This window comes from Colletotrichum paranaense, assembly GCF_030867605.1.
Source record: "Colletotrichum paranaense strain IMI 384185 chromosome Unknown Scaffold_1.1, whole genome shotgun sequence".
In the NCBI taxonomy this organism is placed as follows: domain Eukaryota; kingdom Fungi; phylum Ascomycota; class Sordariomycetes; order Glomerellales; family Glomerellaceae; genus Colletotrichum; species Colletotrichum paranaense.
Genome location: NW_026848959.1, coordinates 2,265,430 through 2,278,993, shown reverse-complemented (window position 1 = coordinate 2,278,993; position 13,564 = coordinate 2,265,430). Strand labels below are relative to the sequence as shown.

Here is a 13,564-nt window from a genome sequence, read left to right as displayed (position 1 = left end):
TTCAGAGGCCCGATTCCCAGCACTTCTTCGCCTTCTCAGAGAGTTGCGCGACATGATCTATGAGTACTCAGACACGGGTCCTCTACAAAATATGCTCTGGGTTAACCTCAGTTACATCTACAGCGAGCCTCACTGGAAAAGGGTGGTCAGTGGCGTTTGTTCAAAGACAGCAGAAACTTGCCTCTGTCTGAGACCAACTCTTCTCGTAACATAGGGAACAATACGAAACGAAGTCATGGACATTCTTTGCCAAGAACGACCTCCAATTTGAGCCGTCAACCTGGTTCTCCCTAGCCAACCTTAACAACCCGATATGAGACTGAGCCGGTCACGGACGCCATTGAGACTTCAGGACCTATGGAAGAAAAACATATCGCGTATCCGCAGGGTCAGCATCACTCTGAAGTGGGACGAGGCATACCTTGCTGACGTCTCCTCAGCGCTTATACGAAATGCACGTAAAGTAACTCAGCTTACCTTTTTCTTGCCGAAAATAAATGTGACAACACAGGGCAAGGAAAAGCATTCTATTGAGGGAAACGAGGAGAGTCTAAACTCAATTGAACATATATAAGAAACGTACTTAACTCTCCATCAGCAGCTGAAATTAAATGAGCTGACAGAGAAGATCTTGATTATTGAGTAGCAGAGGTGGTCCCGGCGACTAAATAACACTAGAGGTCGAGTAGTTGAGATACACTCAAGAATTGCCCGCAGGCCAAGTCAAAACTCTTCTCGAATGCCTGCACCAAGAATCATGACACGGGAGAAAGGAGTTGAGTGCAATCGGTCGATGAAAGAATCTCGGGACTGAATTGAAAGAAAGTGAAGCATGGCTTTATGCCACATTGGGGGAAGTGGACGAAATCCGACATACCGAACTTTGATCTCGGAGAGAGGAAGTCATTTCTCTTGACACGTAATGCCGGCATGAGAGTCAAAAACCTCCATACCCTCCCATTCCCAAAGATCGGATGAGAACCAGGCCGAAATGTAAGTGGGTGGGAGCACAATGCGCCGAGAAAGCGAGCACGTAATGCCGTGAGATGGGGCTCCGGCTCTAGACATTAGAGCTTCAGACGGAACCAGGGAGCGGCTATTGCAGCGACGGCAGATATGATTCTCCCTAGGTCTCGGGAGGGGAAGAAGAGCGTAATTAATAGAAGGATCTAAGAAAGCGACAGACCGACGGAAGGAATCTAGACTTCAGACGAGCAGAAAATCAGACATGAGACGGATCTGAATGAATCAGCTCTGTTCGGAAGTCCGGCGAGCCTCGGGGCTGGGGAGGCTTGAGGAGATCATGTCATGCGATGAGTAGAGGATGAGGAAGACGAGGTGGAAGGACTTGTAAGTTGCCTGACTCGATAGCAGGCTGAGTCAAAGACGAGGGAGATCTCCTTAATACGGTTCCCGACCCTTCGCCGAGGCCAGATGTCGTGTGCATGGACGGAAGCCTCCGAGATCTGGCCGTCTGTCGCCAGCCGCGTCTTAGAGCGTCGAGAAATCTAAGCAATTTCGGTAGGACGATGACAGGGATACAATAGGCAGACGTATGGCTCACTGAAGATCTAAAACCTATTGTTGTTTAACTTGTGTTAGGTTGACTTCAACTCTGGCAGAGGATGTATCGTTGGCTCGTGGTACGCCATTTCTGTGATTCGTTCCAGCCAAGACGGCTTGAATCTATTCCAAGATCACAGGAGTTGCAGCAGATTATTGATGTAGTCATCTCAAAAATAAACAGAATTTGGGAAAAGACTGGAGAGAAGCACAGATCAAACACAACTTCTTGGCACAGAAGCTGAAAAAAGAGAATTTCGCCCTGCCTCGGCTTGGCGGGCCTCGAACCGAAAGCTGGCAAGTGAAGCGTCTTGACTACGTTGGGAACCAAGCCTGGGATGTTCTCATCAGAGGAGAAAAAATGACCAGCTGGTTAGCTCCTTTGTAAGAGATGGACGGCACGTATTGCTCGGTCAAAAGGGCTGACAAGCCCGAAAAGGCAAGTTTTTCAGTGTTGTTGTTTGGTTGGACCGGGTCGAGACCCATAAGGTTTTGGAGTCGTCTCAGGAACCCCTGATGAGGCTGTTTGATCGATGCGATCTCGAAATCTGGGATTACCCAAATGGGATGGACTGCGGGCCCAAGGATGGCACAGATCCCTGACAGACCCTGACTTTTTGTGGCTGGACTGGACGTTGTCAATGGCGGTCAACCACTGACCTGCTGTTCTTGGTAGGCTAGAGAACCAATGCAATTCAGCCAGGGCTACGGCAAGTCTTTTGCCGAAGTCGAAGGGGGGAGGGAGGAATCGAGAAATAGGCGCTTCCGAAGCGAACGTCGCCGGTCCGGGGTTCAGTTAGCTTGCCAGGTCTCGCGTCGCATTCTACGGTGGCACCCATGTGAGTTGTGTTGATCTCTAGCCCGAGCGTCGCTGGGCGTGCAGTGGCTAGAGAGCCAGGAATGAAGAGGAAATAAAGAGCGAGACTGGGAGCAGAGGCAATGGGTATGATGCAAGAGCCAAGTGAGACTGACAGCTGCCACTGAGCATAGAAAGTCAATCTGGATCGACGACAAGGGAAGACGCTATGAGCAAGCAAAAACACATAATGATTGATGAGTAATTCGGATCAGATTTCGTCAAGCCGCAGATCAACGAGATGTTTCTCGTTACAGTGAATTTGCAACATACTTTTCATCCCATTGAACATCATTTACGGGGAAACTGACATGTCTAAAGGACAAGCTCTAAATCTTTCGGGACTGGATGATCTGGGGAGGATATGTGAGGACCAGAGCCACGGGTTCAGTTAATTTATCGGACTTTTCGACCGGGAGGACTAACTCCCGCCCACAATACAAGCACTGGCGATAGATTACTTTTTAATTAAATGACTGCCACTGGGCCATGTGTGACACACAAAAGCGCTTGAGCATTTCAAACTCTCAGCCTCCCAGTAGCCACCCTCGGTGCCTGACGAGCTTAATGCTACGACTCGTACGAGGCAATGCAACCCAGCACCATTCTTTTTCGCACTGGTGCACCGCATGCTCTGACAGCTCTGTGCCGTAGGATGAGGTTGAGCTTGCCATCGGATGGCACTTGAGAAAAGACTCAACGTCGTCCCATCGCCCAAAGTCCTGGCTCTCTCGCGCGTCAGCATCATCAACCCAGCACAACTCTTGAGCGTCGCAGAGCCCTCGAAACCAGCTCACTGTCGTCCCGTTCCCCTCTCACAGGATACAGTCCCTAAAACCCCGAGAGCATCATGTCGCAAGCCCCTCTCTCGTGGTAGCCGAAGCTGGGGGAACAAGCTAGACAGAAAGGATCTGAATGGTGGACAATTGCCGGGTGCCCAAGTCAACCTCATGCCGCTTCCAAGTGGAGGCCCCATGATGGTGGATTCTATCTCACGATGCCGCGTTTTAAAGCGTGCCGGGGGGGTTTTAGGGTGCTGGAGAAGACTTCTTCCCTCGTCTTCCTCATCGCTTCAGCCCCGAAAGCAAAGAAAGATTGGAAAGCTACAGGGATGTGATGCGCTCGGCCCGGGGGACGTTAGGGGAACGTTGGGGGACGCTAATCCCTGAATGGTCCTCTGGCACATCACTGTTGCGCAGAGACCCCTTTCTTCGAATCCCTTCGCCTCCAGATGATCCATGCTGTTGGATTTTCTCCCCATTCAAACCATTCTTCTTTCGTCATTTTAGCTGCTTTTTAACCAGGGGCTCTAACTTAACTCTCTCGCTTCAAGCCGTCATCGCCCTGGCCTGAACCACTTGCGGTCACCGCAATCCCTTCAAGAAGGCCGGTTGGGCGCATGCAGAATCCGAAGCAACCATGAGTTGGCAGCAGGGCACCTCCCTGTCAATTCGGCCGTGTTCCCGAACAGAAGAGACTGGACGGAGGCGGCCATCCGAACCCCCATGCTCCCTGAGTGAATCCTCGATCCAGGCGACATGAGACAAACTGTGCGTGTGAGGCCAGTTGGGACGACACTTTGTAGCACGCGGACGACTTGGGCCACAGTGATGGCCGTGACGTCCTTGCCGCACCATGGCTATTTCATCCCATTATTCTAGTATGATCGTCGCTAAGGGGGTGGTCGGGGCCATGAGTAGTACTTTGCGGCACGTTGCGACCTCGACCTAGACACACTCTTCCACGAGGCGGCGTTTACTGATGGCTGAGCAAGACAGAAAGCAGGCAGAGCAGGCTTGCCTTCTCGGTTACGATCCCATGTGTGAGAGAAAGCGGGAACGGCATCTAGAAGGGATGGGAAGAAGCCCGTCATGGGTTGTCATCGTCGCAGACTGTCTCGTCTTGCCCCATTCTTGCCTATGCGCGCAGCAAAAGAGCCGTGAGATAATGGAAACGACTGATCTGACATCAGACACACTCAGATCTATATAATAGTGATGATCCCACCTGTCATCCCAACTCTCTTTCCTTTCCTCCTCATCCAGCAACCAACAAGCATCCTTCTCTACTCTTCAATCTTTCAGTTCTGTGAACTTTTTTACGTTCTCGACACTCTTTCTTGTCTTGATCCAACTACACACCGCTAGCCGGTCTATTACAATCTTTTTCAACTTTTAACTTCTAAACCCCGTTCGATTCTTCGACACTCAGTAAACGTTGCTTCAATCAACCCTTCACAGCCTTTAAATCAGCAAACATGTCTTACTCCAAGATCCTTCTCATCTCCGCCGTTCTGGCCGCTGTCGAAGCCCGCTTCGGTCAGGAGCAGGTCCCCGTTCAAGCCGTCTCTTCTCTGCAGGCTGGCAACCCCGGTGAAGCTGCCACCCTCGCCGGAGGTATCCCGGGCGTTCTCCTCGCCGCCGCCGACCCCTGCGACAAGCTGACTCTCGCCGACAAGATTGCCGCCCTCGGTACCGGCGCCGATGTTCTCGAGGCTGCCAAGGGTGTCGTTGCCGCCGAGCAGAACTTCAACCCCTTCGTCGTCAGCGTCCCCAGCATCTGCGGCGATGCCTCTCTCCCCGCTACCGAGGCCCTCCGTGGCATCGTGCCCCTCGTCGACCCGGCCGTCACCGGATCCGATGCCGAGAACGCCAACTCGGCAACTTCTCTGAAGACCCCCTTTGATGCCACTGGTCTGTCTGTCGCAGAGGTGATGCAGGCTCAGGGCTTCTCCAACTTCACCATCAAGGGCCAGGCCGCTGGTGGTGCTGCTGCCGGAGGCAATGCCAACGCCGGCAACAACAATGGCAATGCCAACAATGGCAATGCCAACACTGGTAACGCCAACAACAACCAGAACAACGGCAACAAGAACAACAACAACAACAATAATGCCGGCAATGCCAATGCCAACACCGGAAATGCCAACGCTGGAAGCTCCTGTGGCGGTGCCGCCAGCGGAAACGCCGGTGCGAGCAACAACACCGGTAACGCTAACACTGGCACCGCGAACAACAACAACAACCAGAACAACAACCAGAACCAGAACGCCGGCAACAACAATGCCAACAACGGCAATGCCAACACTGGAAACGCCGGCAACGCCAACAATGGTGGAGCTGCCACCGGTGCCGCTGACTTCGGAAAGTGCACTCCCACTATTGACTTCCAGCTTGGCCGTGCTGGCCGCAAGGCTGACGAGGGAACCTTCCTGCCTACCGACGCTCTCGTTGCCCAGGGTCAACAGGATGCCCTCAACCCCAACATCATCATCAACCGCGTCTGCGATCAGCTCACTAACGTCTGCGAGGCCAACGATGCTGCCAAGACCCAGTGCCTGGACGCCAAGGCTCAGATTCTGGCCTCCGGTGACAAGAGCGCAGCTGTTGCTACCACCTTCAACGGTCTCCTCGGATTCTAAGCGGAGAGGTAGCTGGCGGACTGGAGGAGTCCTCAAGGGATTTGTTTTCTTTTGTCTCTATAATTTTCATACCGGTCTAAAAATACCGAGGAGCATGGCATATGTATCTTACGACAAAAGGGACTCTGGAGCTTGGTTTCACATGGCTGAGTTTGGCTGTCTTTGGACATGGTAGCTGGGTGTTCACGAGTAGGATGTTTGAATAAATTGGCTTGCCCGAACTAGTGTTCCACCTCATGAAATGTACTCGATGCGACATACTTTCTGTGAAGCAACTTGATGCTTCTCGTTTACTCCTTAAGCCCATATATCTTGGCCTACCTTATGTAAGTTGTTGGCTGAAGAGCGCTCTCTGGACTCTAAAATCGTCGGTGAAGCTCGGTGAGATTAAGCTCCAACGGGTCCACGTGCCAAGCGAGATGAAGAAGCACCGGCTCTGCAGACGGTGCCCCTTTAGCGCAAAATTTTGTTGTCTCCTTTGACGAATGACTCGGCTTGGTCAAGTGGCTCTTACCCACCCCTGACCCCCTCTCACCGACAATTTGTGAGCTGTGAAAAGGTTGAAAGGTTCCAAATGTTGTGTTGACGGCAAAGTGTTTGACAGGCGTCTTGTGCGAATTTTTCCACTGTTTCCTCTCGGGAAGTGGCCAAGGGAAAGGTAATTAAGCGTTGACGACAGCAAAACCAAGTCGGCCTTGGCTGCGCAGATCTACTGAACTTGGCAATCGCGATTTGGAAAGTCTAATCTATTTGCCGGCTCGGCGTCCAAGGGTATCGACGACCTCCTGGTTGAGATGTCAACACTCACAATGCCACAATCTGCGACGAATTCTTGTCAACGCTACCAAGATGAAGAAAACTCATCCAAGAGCGGGCTCCGAGCACTTTTACCACCTCTCAACTTCATAACACTGCATTATGCATACTTTATCGGCACGACGCTCCTCGCATCGGCAATCTTCTACGCCTCGTCAAATCCACACGGCAGCATCAGCTATGTCGACTCGCTTTTTCTCGTCATCTCTGCCATGACGGAAGCCGGACTCAACACGGTCAACCTCAGCGAGATGACTGTGTGGCAACAGGTAATGCTATGGCTGCTTATCATTATCGGCAGTTCTGTTTGGGTATCGATATGGACGGTCGTGGCGAGGAAGCATGTCTTTGAAAAGAGCTTGCGGGTGGTCGCTCGTGCCCAGAAAGAAGAAAGCCGGCATGATGGGGGCCTGCCAGCCTCCAATAACAGTGTTGCTGCGGCTCAGGAGAAAGGAGCTGCAAGTGACACCGGCTTGATTGATGTAGATACATCATCTCAACCTCGAACCGTGGGTAATATCATTACTATCGAAACCACTGGAAATATCACCCGCCGTTCAACACCTTCGACCCTCTCAGACAAGACACCTACTCGACCTTGGCTATCCTTTCTCAGCGCCTCCAAGGAGGGCCGCAACTCCCAGTTCCACTCCCTAACGGGGCCCGAACGCTCCCGTCTGGGAGGCCTTGAATACCGGGCCCTTCACCTCTTGTCCATCGTGGTCCCACTGTATTCGGTGCTCTGGCAACTACTAGGAAGTCTTGCTCTCGGAGCCTGGATTGCGAACAATATGCCGGCAGTCGCAACATCTAATGGTGCGAACCCGTGGTGGGCCGGCATATTCTTCGCCGTCTCAGCATTTAATAACTCGGGGATGTCATTGCTGGATGCCAACGTAGTGCCATTCCAGCAGGCATATTTCGTGCTCATAACCATGGGCTTACTCATCCTCGCGGGCAACACGGCATATCCGCTGTTTCTGAGACTCATCTTCTGGGCAGCGTTGAAAACACTTCGTGCAACGACCGCCAAGGAAAAGTTGGCCGAGCTGAAGAGCACATTGGAGTTCATCCTGAAGTACCCGCGTCGAGTTTACACCAATCTTTTCCCATCGCGACCGACGTGGTGGCTTTTATTCATGGTCCTCATGACGAATGGCATTGACTGGATGGCATTTGAGGTTCTCAATATCGGTAACCCGGTTATTGAAGCTATTCCTGCCGGAGCTAGAGTGCTGGACGGCTTATTCCAAGCTCTAGGTATGTCCCCCTTTCTCATCCTCTACGAAAAAGACAACTACTGACTGAGTCGTAGCTGTCCGCTCTGGAGGTTTCTACGTCATCCCAATAGCCTCAGCCTATCCAGGGCTGCAGGTACTGTATGTGATCATGATGTACATCTCCGTGTATCCTGTGGTGATCACTATGCGGCACTCCAACGTCTACGAAGAGCGGTCTCTAGGAATTTACGACGACGATGAGCCATCTCCAGTCTCTTCCCACCCGGGCGCGAAAAAGGATCCAAGCAGTACCGGTATTTTTACACACTTTCTACGCGAGAATCTAAGCTTTGCTGGTGTTGGTGCTGCAAAAGCCGAGAAGAGAGGCAGCGGATTTGAAACTCGAATGAGTTTCGTGAACCAGCAAATCCGTGGTCAACTAGCACACGATCTGTGGCTTCTCGCACTGGCTGTCCTCATCATCGTAACTATAGAAACGTCACACTTTCTGGAAGATCCGGTGCACTTTTCGGTTTTTAATGTCATATTTGAAGTGGTTTCTGGGTACGGCTGTGTTGGTATATCTGTTGGGCTTCCTAAAGATGCCATGAGTTTCTCTGGAGGATGGAATCCCGGGAGCAAACTAGTCTTATGTCTCGTTATGTTGAGAGGGCGTCATCGAGGTTTACCTGTGGCCCTGGACAGGGCTGTGCGATTGCCTGGACAGAGGCTGTTGGAGGAGGAAGAGGAAGATTGGAGACTGAGAGGGGCTAGGAACAGGCATGGAGTGGCGTGAAAGGCTGCAAAATGGAAAAGCTATACATGTTACACGCATACTTTATTTGCAGAGGAATAGTAAAGAATCGGAGAGTCCGTCGAAAGGACCAGACCTTTATCCCTGTCAGCCTTGCGCGGGCGTACTTGTACATTCAAACTTGCAAACGAACCTTTGCTACAGTGTTTCGAATATTTTTAAGGCCGTAATTCTATGAAACTTTAGGGCGAAGCACATAGTCATGAGCCGTTTATTTACAGTACTTCTAAAGGCCGGGTGAATGTACACGACTACTCACGTCTCCTAAGTACCGATTCTAAGGAATCCCCAATTGCCTTTCACCTCAACTTTGCGTGAATCAGTCCGAGTCTCCACGGTCGCATTTCCCTTGAAGTTGGAGGGATACACGAGGGGCTACCGGAGTGAAACACTTCGGGATGTACGACGCCACAGAGCCCATGCATGCTGGGAACGGTTAAGCAAAGACGTAATGTCGCAGCCACATGATCATCACCAAGACACAGCTGAGATAACTGTCTAGGAAGGAAAGGTGGCCCGAAAAAGAACAACCTCGACTCACAAGGAGATCTTTGAGATGTACTGGGTAGAGCCGTTGACTTGGGACGCCTCTGTCAAACTGTTTCTTTGAGACCTGCCATCAGCCAACCAAATAATAAAAGTCAGAGAACTCAATGCATTTTAATGGACATAGGTATAAGTTGCTGCCTAAGATGTATCATCGGGATGTTGGCACGCTAATGATCCCCTCGGGCGGCACTCGTCAGCGCCCCCGTTTTCGTACCGGTCAAACGGCTCTGACCAGCGATGTTGGCTCACGCGGTGGCTGTGACGCCTTGAACGCCACGTGAGTCCTCAAGTTTAGGTCTTTCTGGTCTGAAAAGCAGACCCAAGAACGTAGAATAGAGACTAAGGTATGGGATGAAAGAACTTCCACACTGCGACACAACTATCAAAACCTGCCCGAGGCGATCAGATCATATAGCTTGTGTGACTTGCTTGTCGTAGTGAGAAGCTTCCTTCTCCTTCTTCGAGATTTCGCCAAACCTACGTTTTTCAGTGCGAAGTTGGCACATAAGTAGCTTCCACGAATATAACCATAGGGGTCATGGTTTGATGTAGAAACAACCAAAACCTCAAGGATTAAGCTTCTTAAGCATGAGAGAGAAGATTGACACGCGACGCTATACGTTTCTAATAGACTGTAACTGTCGCAAGCTACTATCATTCTCACTACTGTGAATGGACATCAGGCTGGGCAGGCTATTGGCCTTAGTCGCGTTAAATGCGTCTATCATCTTAGCAGTATACTGGCATGCGTACGCAAGAAAAAGCTACGTTACTTGCTCCTCATGGTTATCAAAGAAACTCATGATAGGCACCCACTCAGAAAATGCGCCTCTGAATCAAGACAAGCTATGCCATGGACCAATGAGAAACAGAGCGCTTCCCGAGAACAGCGGTCAGTCCGTTTTCGACGTTACACCATTCAGCTGGACACTACTGTTTTCAAAGGCACAAGGCTCATAATTGGCTAGAGGTCAATAGATGTGGAGGCCAATGTCTTAAGGTGCCTCACGTTTGATGCAAAGGCGGACTGGTTAGACAGAGGGGACACTAGGAGGAGAGTGGCTTGGCATAAGGTTACTACTCAATCAGCCCACCTCCCTCAGGAACATAAGCTCGGACAAAGCAAAAAGTTTCTGAAAGAAATCGAAATGGATTTTCTGTTGTCTCTGTTGCTTGCGCACTGGCTTGAATACTGTGCAGACGGTGGTGTTTGGAGGCTCAATTACCTTACCTTACATTGCCAAGTTGTCTTAATATTGGAAACAGTAATAAATACTCTCAACTCCGCTTTAGTAGTTAGAGTTGATTCTCCACCTATCAAGTTCTCAATTGAACCTCTATATCGAAAACAAGTGGACTCCATCATTCGGAATAGAATTACCACGCATATACCTGCAGCGGTCATCATTCGAGAATATCGTAAGTCTTGTGCTCGTCTTCAAAGTTTTAGCTCACTCCAGAATTCTTCTTCTATGAAGATAGAATTTACAGATGCTTTTGGCTTAAATGGACCGAACTCTAACATAGTCTTAACTCCAGGACCCAGTACTACCGTTTCAGAGCAGAACTCGATGGAAATACCTCGAACAATCCTTGCCCATCGACAGTTGGATAACACTGTTTCTGCAGTAGTGAGGGCCGTGATCTGTCTTATCGTTGTTCTCGATGGCCACGTCCTAACCTTGTCATCAACGATTCGCCGAGTAACTACCTTGATGTTGTGTATCGATATGATCACGGAGTTTCGGAACGGTTTTCGAAAGTCAAAAGGCAGCGATAGAACCCGGATCGATACTCAAACGGGGTTCTATTACGCTTCAGCTATATGGATCGCGGTCTTTGATAATGACAATTCTCTTTGGAATTTCAAAATCATCCAAATTTTGGTGGTTTTGGGCGACATGTGCCAGCAAAAGAAAACTGGGACCACTCATGGAGCGTCAATCATGGTACTGTTTCTATTTGTGAACCATCATATACCTTTTCAACTGGTAAGTATTCAAATTAGTGGAACGCTGCCATTATGAACAAGATGTTAACTTTTGAAGCAGGATGATAGTCCTGGAGACTCATCCCTTTCGGACCTGCATCGAAGAGATGTCTTTCTCGAGTTGTGCAAGTCCAATACAACACAAGAAGCTACTGGTGAGTGGCCTGCTTAACTTCCTTTCCATCTCTAACTGGGAACTTGATGTTTGACCCCTTTCATATTCCCGTTATGATCATGCTGCTATGCGTATTCAAATAAGCCGTCTTTGTTTCCCGCCTAGAGTCGTGCAATCAAGATAGACTGTGCTAACTCACTCCTTAGGTGAAAAGCGTGCAGGTGAGGGCTGGACTCGTTCAGAAATTACATCTCTGATGTCAACAATTGTAACGCCCCTTGTGGGACCGGTTGTGGGAGCGTTCTGGGGCTCAATCTTCGCCTTTGCAAGCCCCAAAATTTTGCAGAAGATATGTACAGCGTTGAAAGATTGGCAGATGTCTAGACCAGTGACATCAGGAGTCCGTTGGGCAATGGACTCCGCGCGACCAATCATTCCGCCTAGCCCTTCACAGATGGAAGCCGGCACTCGGATTATAGCCATGCAAAACGCTCATCCCAGCATACACGTCCTTCCACCGCCTGCAACGGCAAGTCGCTCACATCCCATAATTTGGTTCAGCAGCTAATCTCCGAGGGATCAGATCAGGGCTTCAAGGAGCCGCACATTCTTTGGCCGCTGGTGAGCGAGATTTATTACAGCTGAGCATCAGGGCGCGTCGATTTTGGTCATTCATCGATTATTCTGTGATGTAAATTAGTCCTTCTAGCTGATGTTCTTCTTAGACGACGTAATAGATCATTTATACATTCTTTGCTAATGTATCGCTTTCAATCTACGCGAAAAATATCTTATCTGGGGTAGAACACATTCACCGGCCACTCTCAGACTTACACCAAGGATGATTTATTCAATACTTGCATTCATCCTGTCCCCCCGTCCAACGACACTGGTCTAACGGCCAAAAATGACATGGCTATCTGAAATGCTCCATATCTAAGTAGAAAGTTCTCTCTTACTTATCATCTCCTTTTCTCCCGAAATTTGCAAGTCTCATTCTTGTGGCGGACGAGATTATCATCTCTTGTAAATCCCTCACCGCAGTTGGTACACGTGTGCTTCTTCGGATTTTCCCTTTTCTTGTGCAAGGCGTCTCTATGTCGTTCTAGATCTTTCGGGGCAGCGAATCTCTCTGGACACAGTGTTGGAAATGCCCTGGGCATGGGGAAAAGACATTGATAAGGCCTCAGGTGTTTGTCTCGGTGTCTCCTGAATTAAGTTATTACATTTCCTGGACTGTTGGGGCCCATGTGGATCACTCACGTAAGATCCCCAGGTTGTTCGAATACCTCTCCACAAGGCTCGCACACATGTTGGATCTCATATGCCACTTGAGCAGCCCGGGCCGTTGCCTCTTCATCAGTCATACCTAAACCCACCGGAACCTGCGATTGCCGCTCACCAAATGGGAGGTTTCCCCATGGCGGCAATCCACCCTCAGGAGCCTAGAGCCCTGAAGATGTGTTTCCAGAAGTACATGTATGGCCAAGAGAGGCGAGGTGATGAGCTTGGTTAGTCAGGGCAGGCCTGTGGAAAGTATTGGGGAGGCCGAGTGCGCCATGAGATGCCAAACCAAATTCGTACAAGTGTTGGTCGTCCTCAGAGACAGCCTGCAACTGCCATGCTGTGTTCAAAGAATAGAAAATGTCCTCTGTCTCGCCATCATCAATATCCACGCGCTGCATTTTGACGAACACAAGTCCTGTTGCACACATATGGGGATCAGTAGAGCCCTCGGTTCAGGATGGGCGAGGGTACATACGTCCACGGCCTGATTTGGCGACAGCTTAGGTCAGGGCAGTAATGCCGTTGGTGAACAGATGATTTCGTGTCTATTCCTTCGGTTTTCTGGGTTGAGTCAATGGTCACTCGTGAGAAAGGCCCCCCGCAGTAGCTGAAATTATAGGGTGGTGATACATACTAGTCCAATGATGCACAAGTGATTTGGGAAAACGGTATGTGAGGTATTGGTGAAGATAGCAAAGCCCCAAAAATCCAGGGAATCCGGATTTATATGTGCGCAATACAGCAGTCTTTCCAATGAAGTCCCCGTTTCCTCTTGCGTCCCGCAGTCAGTACGTGTCAGATCTGTCCTCACAAGCTGTTGTGTATCGTTTGCTCCTCGCTTATTGCTGGAGTGATGCCATGCACTGATAGACCTTCCAGCATAATCAATATTGGGGATTTGGGATCACTCGTAGTCTCCTTCAATACTTAGTG

The 13,564-nt window shown here is 50.0% G+C and overlaps 7 protein-coding genes across 7 annotated transcripts; 4 read left to right on the top strand and 3 right to left on the bottom strand.

Moving 5' to 3' along the window:
• Positions 1-313: 313 nt before the first annotated feature.
• On the top strand, positions 314-574 carry CPAR01_00828 (uncharacterized protein; the record flags this gene model as incomplete). Its single annotated transcript, XM_060485118.1, has 1 exon — positions 314-574. One exon carries the CDS (start codon positions 314-316, stop codon positions 572-574), a length of 261 nt encoding a protein of 86 aa, XP_060355975.1.
• A 181-nt stretch (positions 575-755) lies between these two features.
• Positions 756-932, bottom strand: CPAR01_00827 (uncharacterized protein; the record flags this gene model as incomplete). Its single annotated transcript, XM_060485117.1, has 1 exon — positions 756-932. The coding sequence occupies one exon, from the start codon at positions 930-932 to the stop codon at positions 756-758; it is 177 nt and encodes a 58-aa protein (XP_060355974.1).
• Positions 933-4,676: 3,744 nt separating this feature from the next.
• Positions 4,677-5,840, top strand: CPAR01_00826 (uncharacterized protein; the record flags this gene model as incomplete). The annotated part of the gene is made up of 1 exon (XM_060485116.1): positions 4,677-5,840. The coding sequence occupies one exon, from the start codon at positions 4,677-4,679 to the stop codon at positions 5,838-5,840; it is 1,164 nt and encodes a 387-aa protein (XP_060355973.1).
• Positions 5,841-6,649: 809 nt separating this feature from the next.
• On the top strand, positions 6,650-8,672 carry CPAR01_00825 (cation transporter; the record flags this gene model as incomplete). Its single annotated transcript, XM_060485115.1, has 2 exons — positions 6,650-7,916; positions 7,972-8,672. The coding sequence occupies 2 exons, from the start codon at positions 6,650-6,652 to the stop codon at positions 8,670-8,672; spliced, it is 1,968 nt and encodes a 655-aa protein (XP_060355972.1).
• Positions 8,673-10,387: 1,715 nt separating this feature from the next.
• On the top strand, positions 10,388-11,969 carry CPAR01_00824 (uncharacterized protein; the record flags this gene model as incomplete). Its single annotated transcript, XM_060485114.1, has 5 exons — positions 10,388-10,658; positions 10,779-11,230; positions 11,288-11,384; positions 11,551-11,873; positions 11,928-11,969. The coding sequence occupies 5 exons, from the start codon at positions 10,388-10,390 to the stop codon at positions 11,967-11,969; spliced, it is 1,185 nt and encodes a 394-aa protein (XP_060355971.1).
• A 337-nt stretch (positions 11,970-12,306) lies between these two features.
• Positions 12,307-12,507, bottom strand: CPAR01_00823 (uncharacterized protein; the record flags this gene model as incomplete). Its single annotated transcript, XM_060485113.1, has 1 exon — positions 12,307-12,507. The coding sequence occupies one exon, from the start codon at positions 12,505-12,507 to the stop codon at positions 12,307-12,309; it is 201 nt and encodes a 66-aa protein (XP_060355970.1).
• Positions 12,508-12,789: 282 nt separating this feature from the next.
• CPAR01_00822 (uncharacterized protein) lies at positions 12,790-13,029 on the bottom strand (the record flags this gene model as incomplete). Its single annotated transcript, XM_060485112.1, has 1 exon — positions 12,790-13,029. The coding sequence occupies one exon, from the start codon at positions 13,027-13,029 to the stop codon at positions 12,790-12,792; it is 240 nt and encodes a 79-aa protein (XP_060355969.1).
• Between the last annotated feature and the right edge of the window lie 535 nt (positions 13,030-13,564).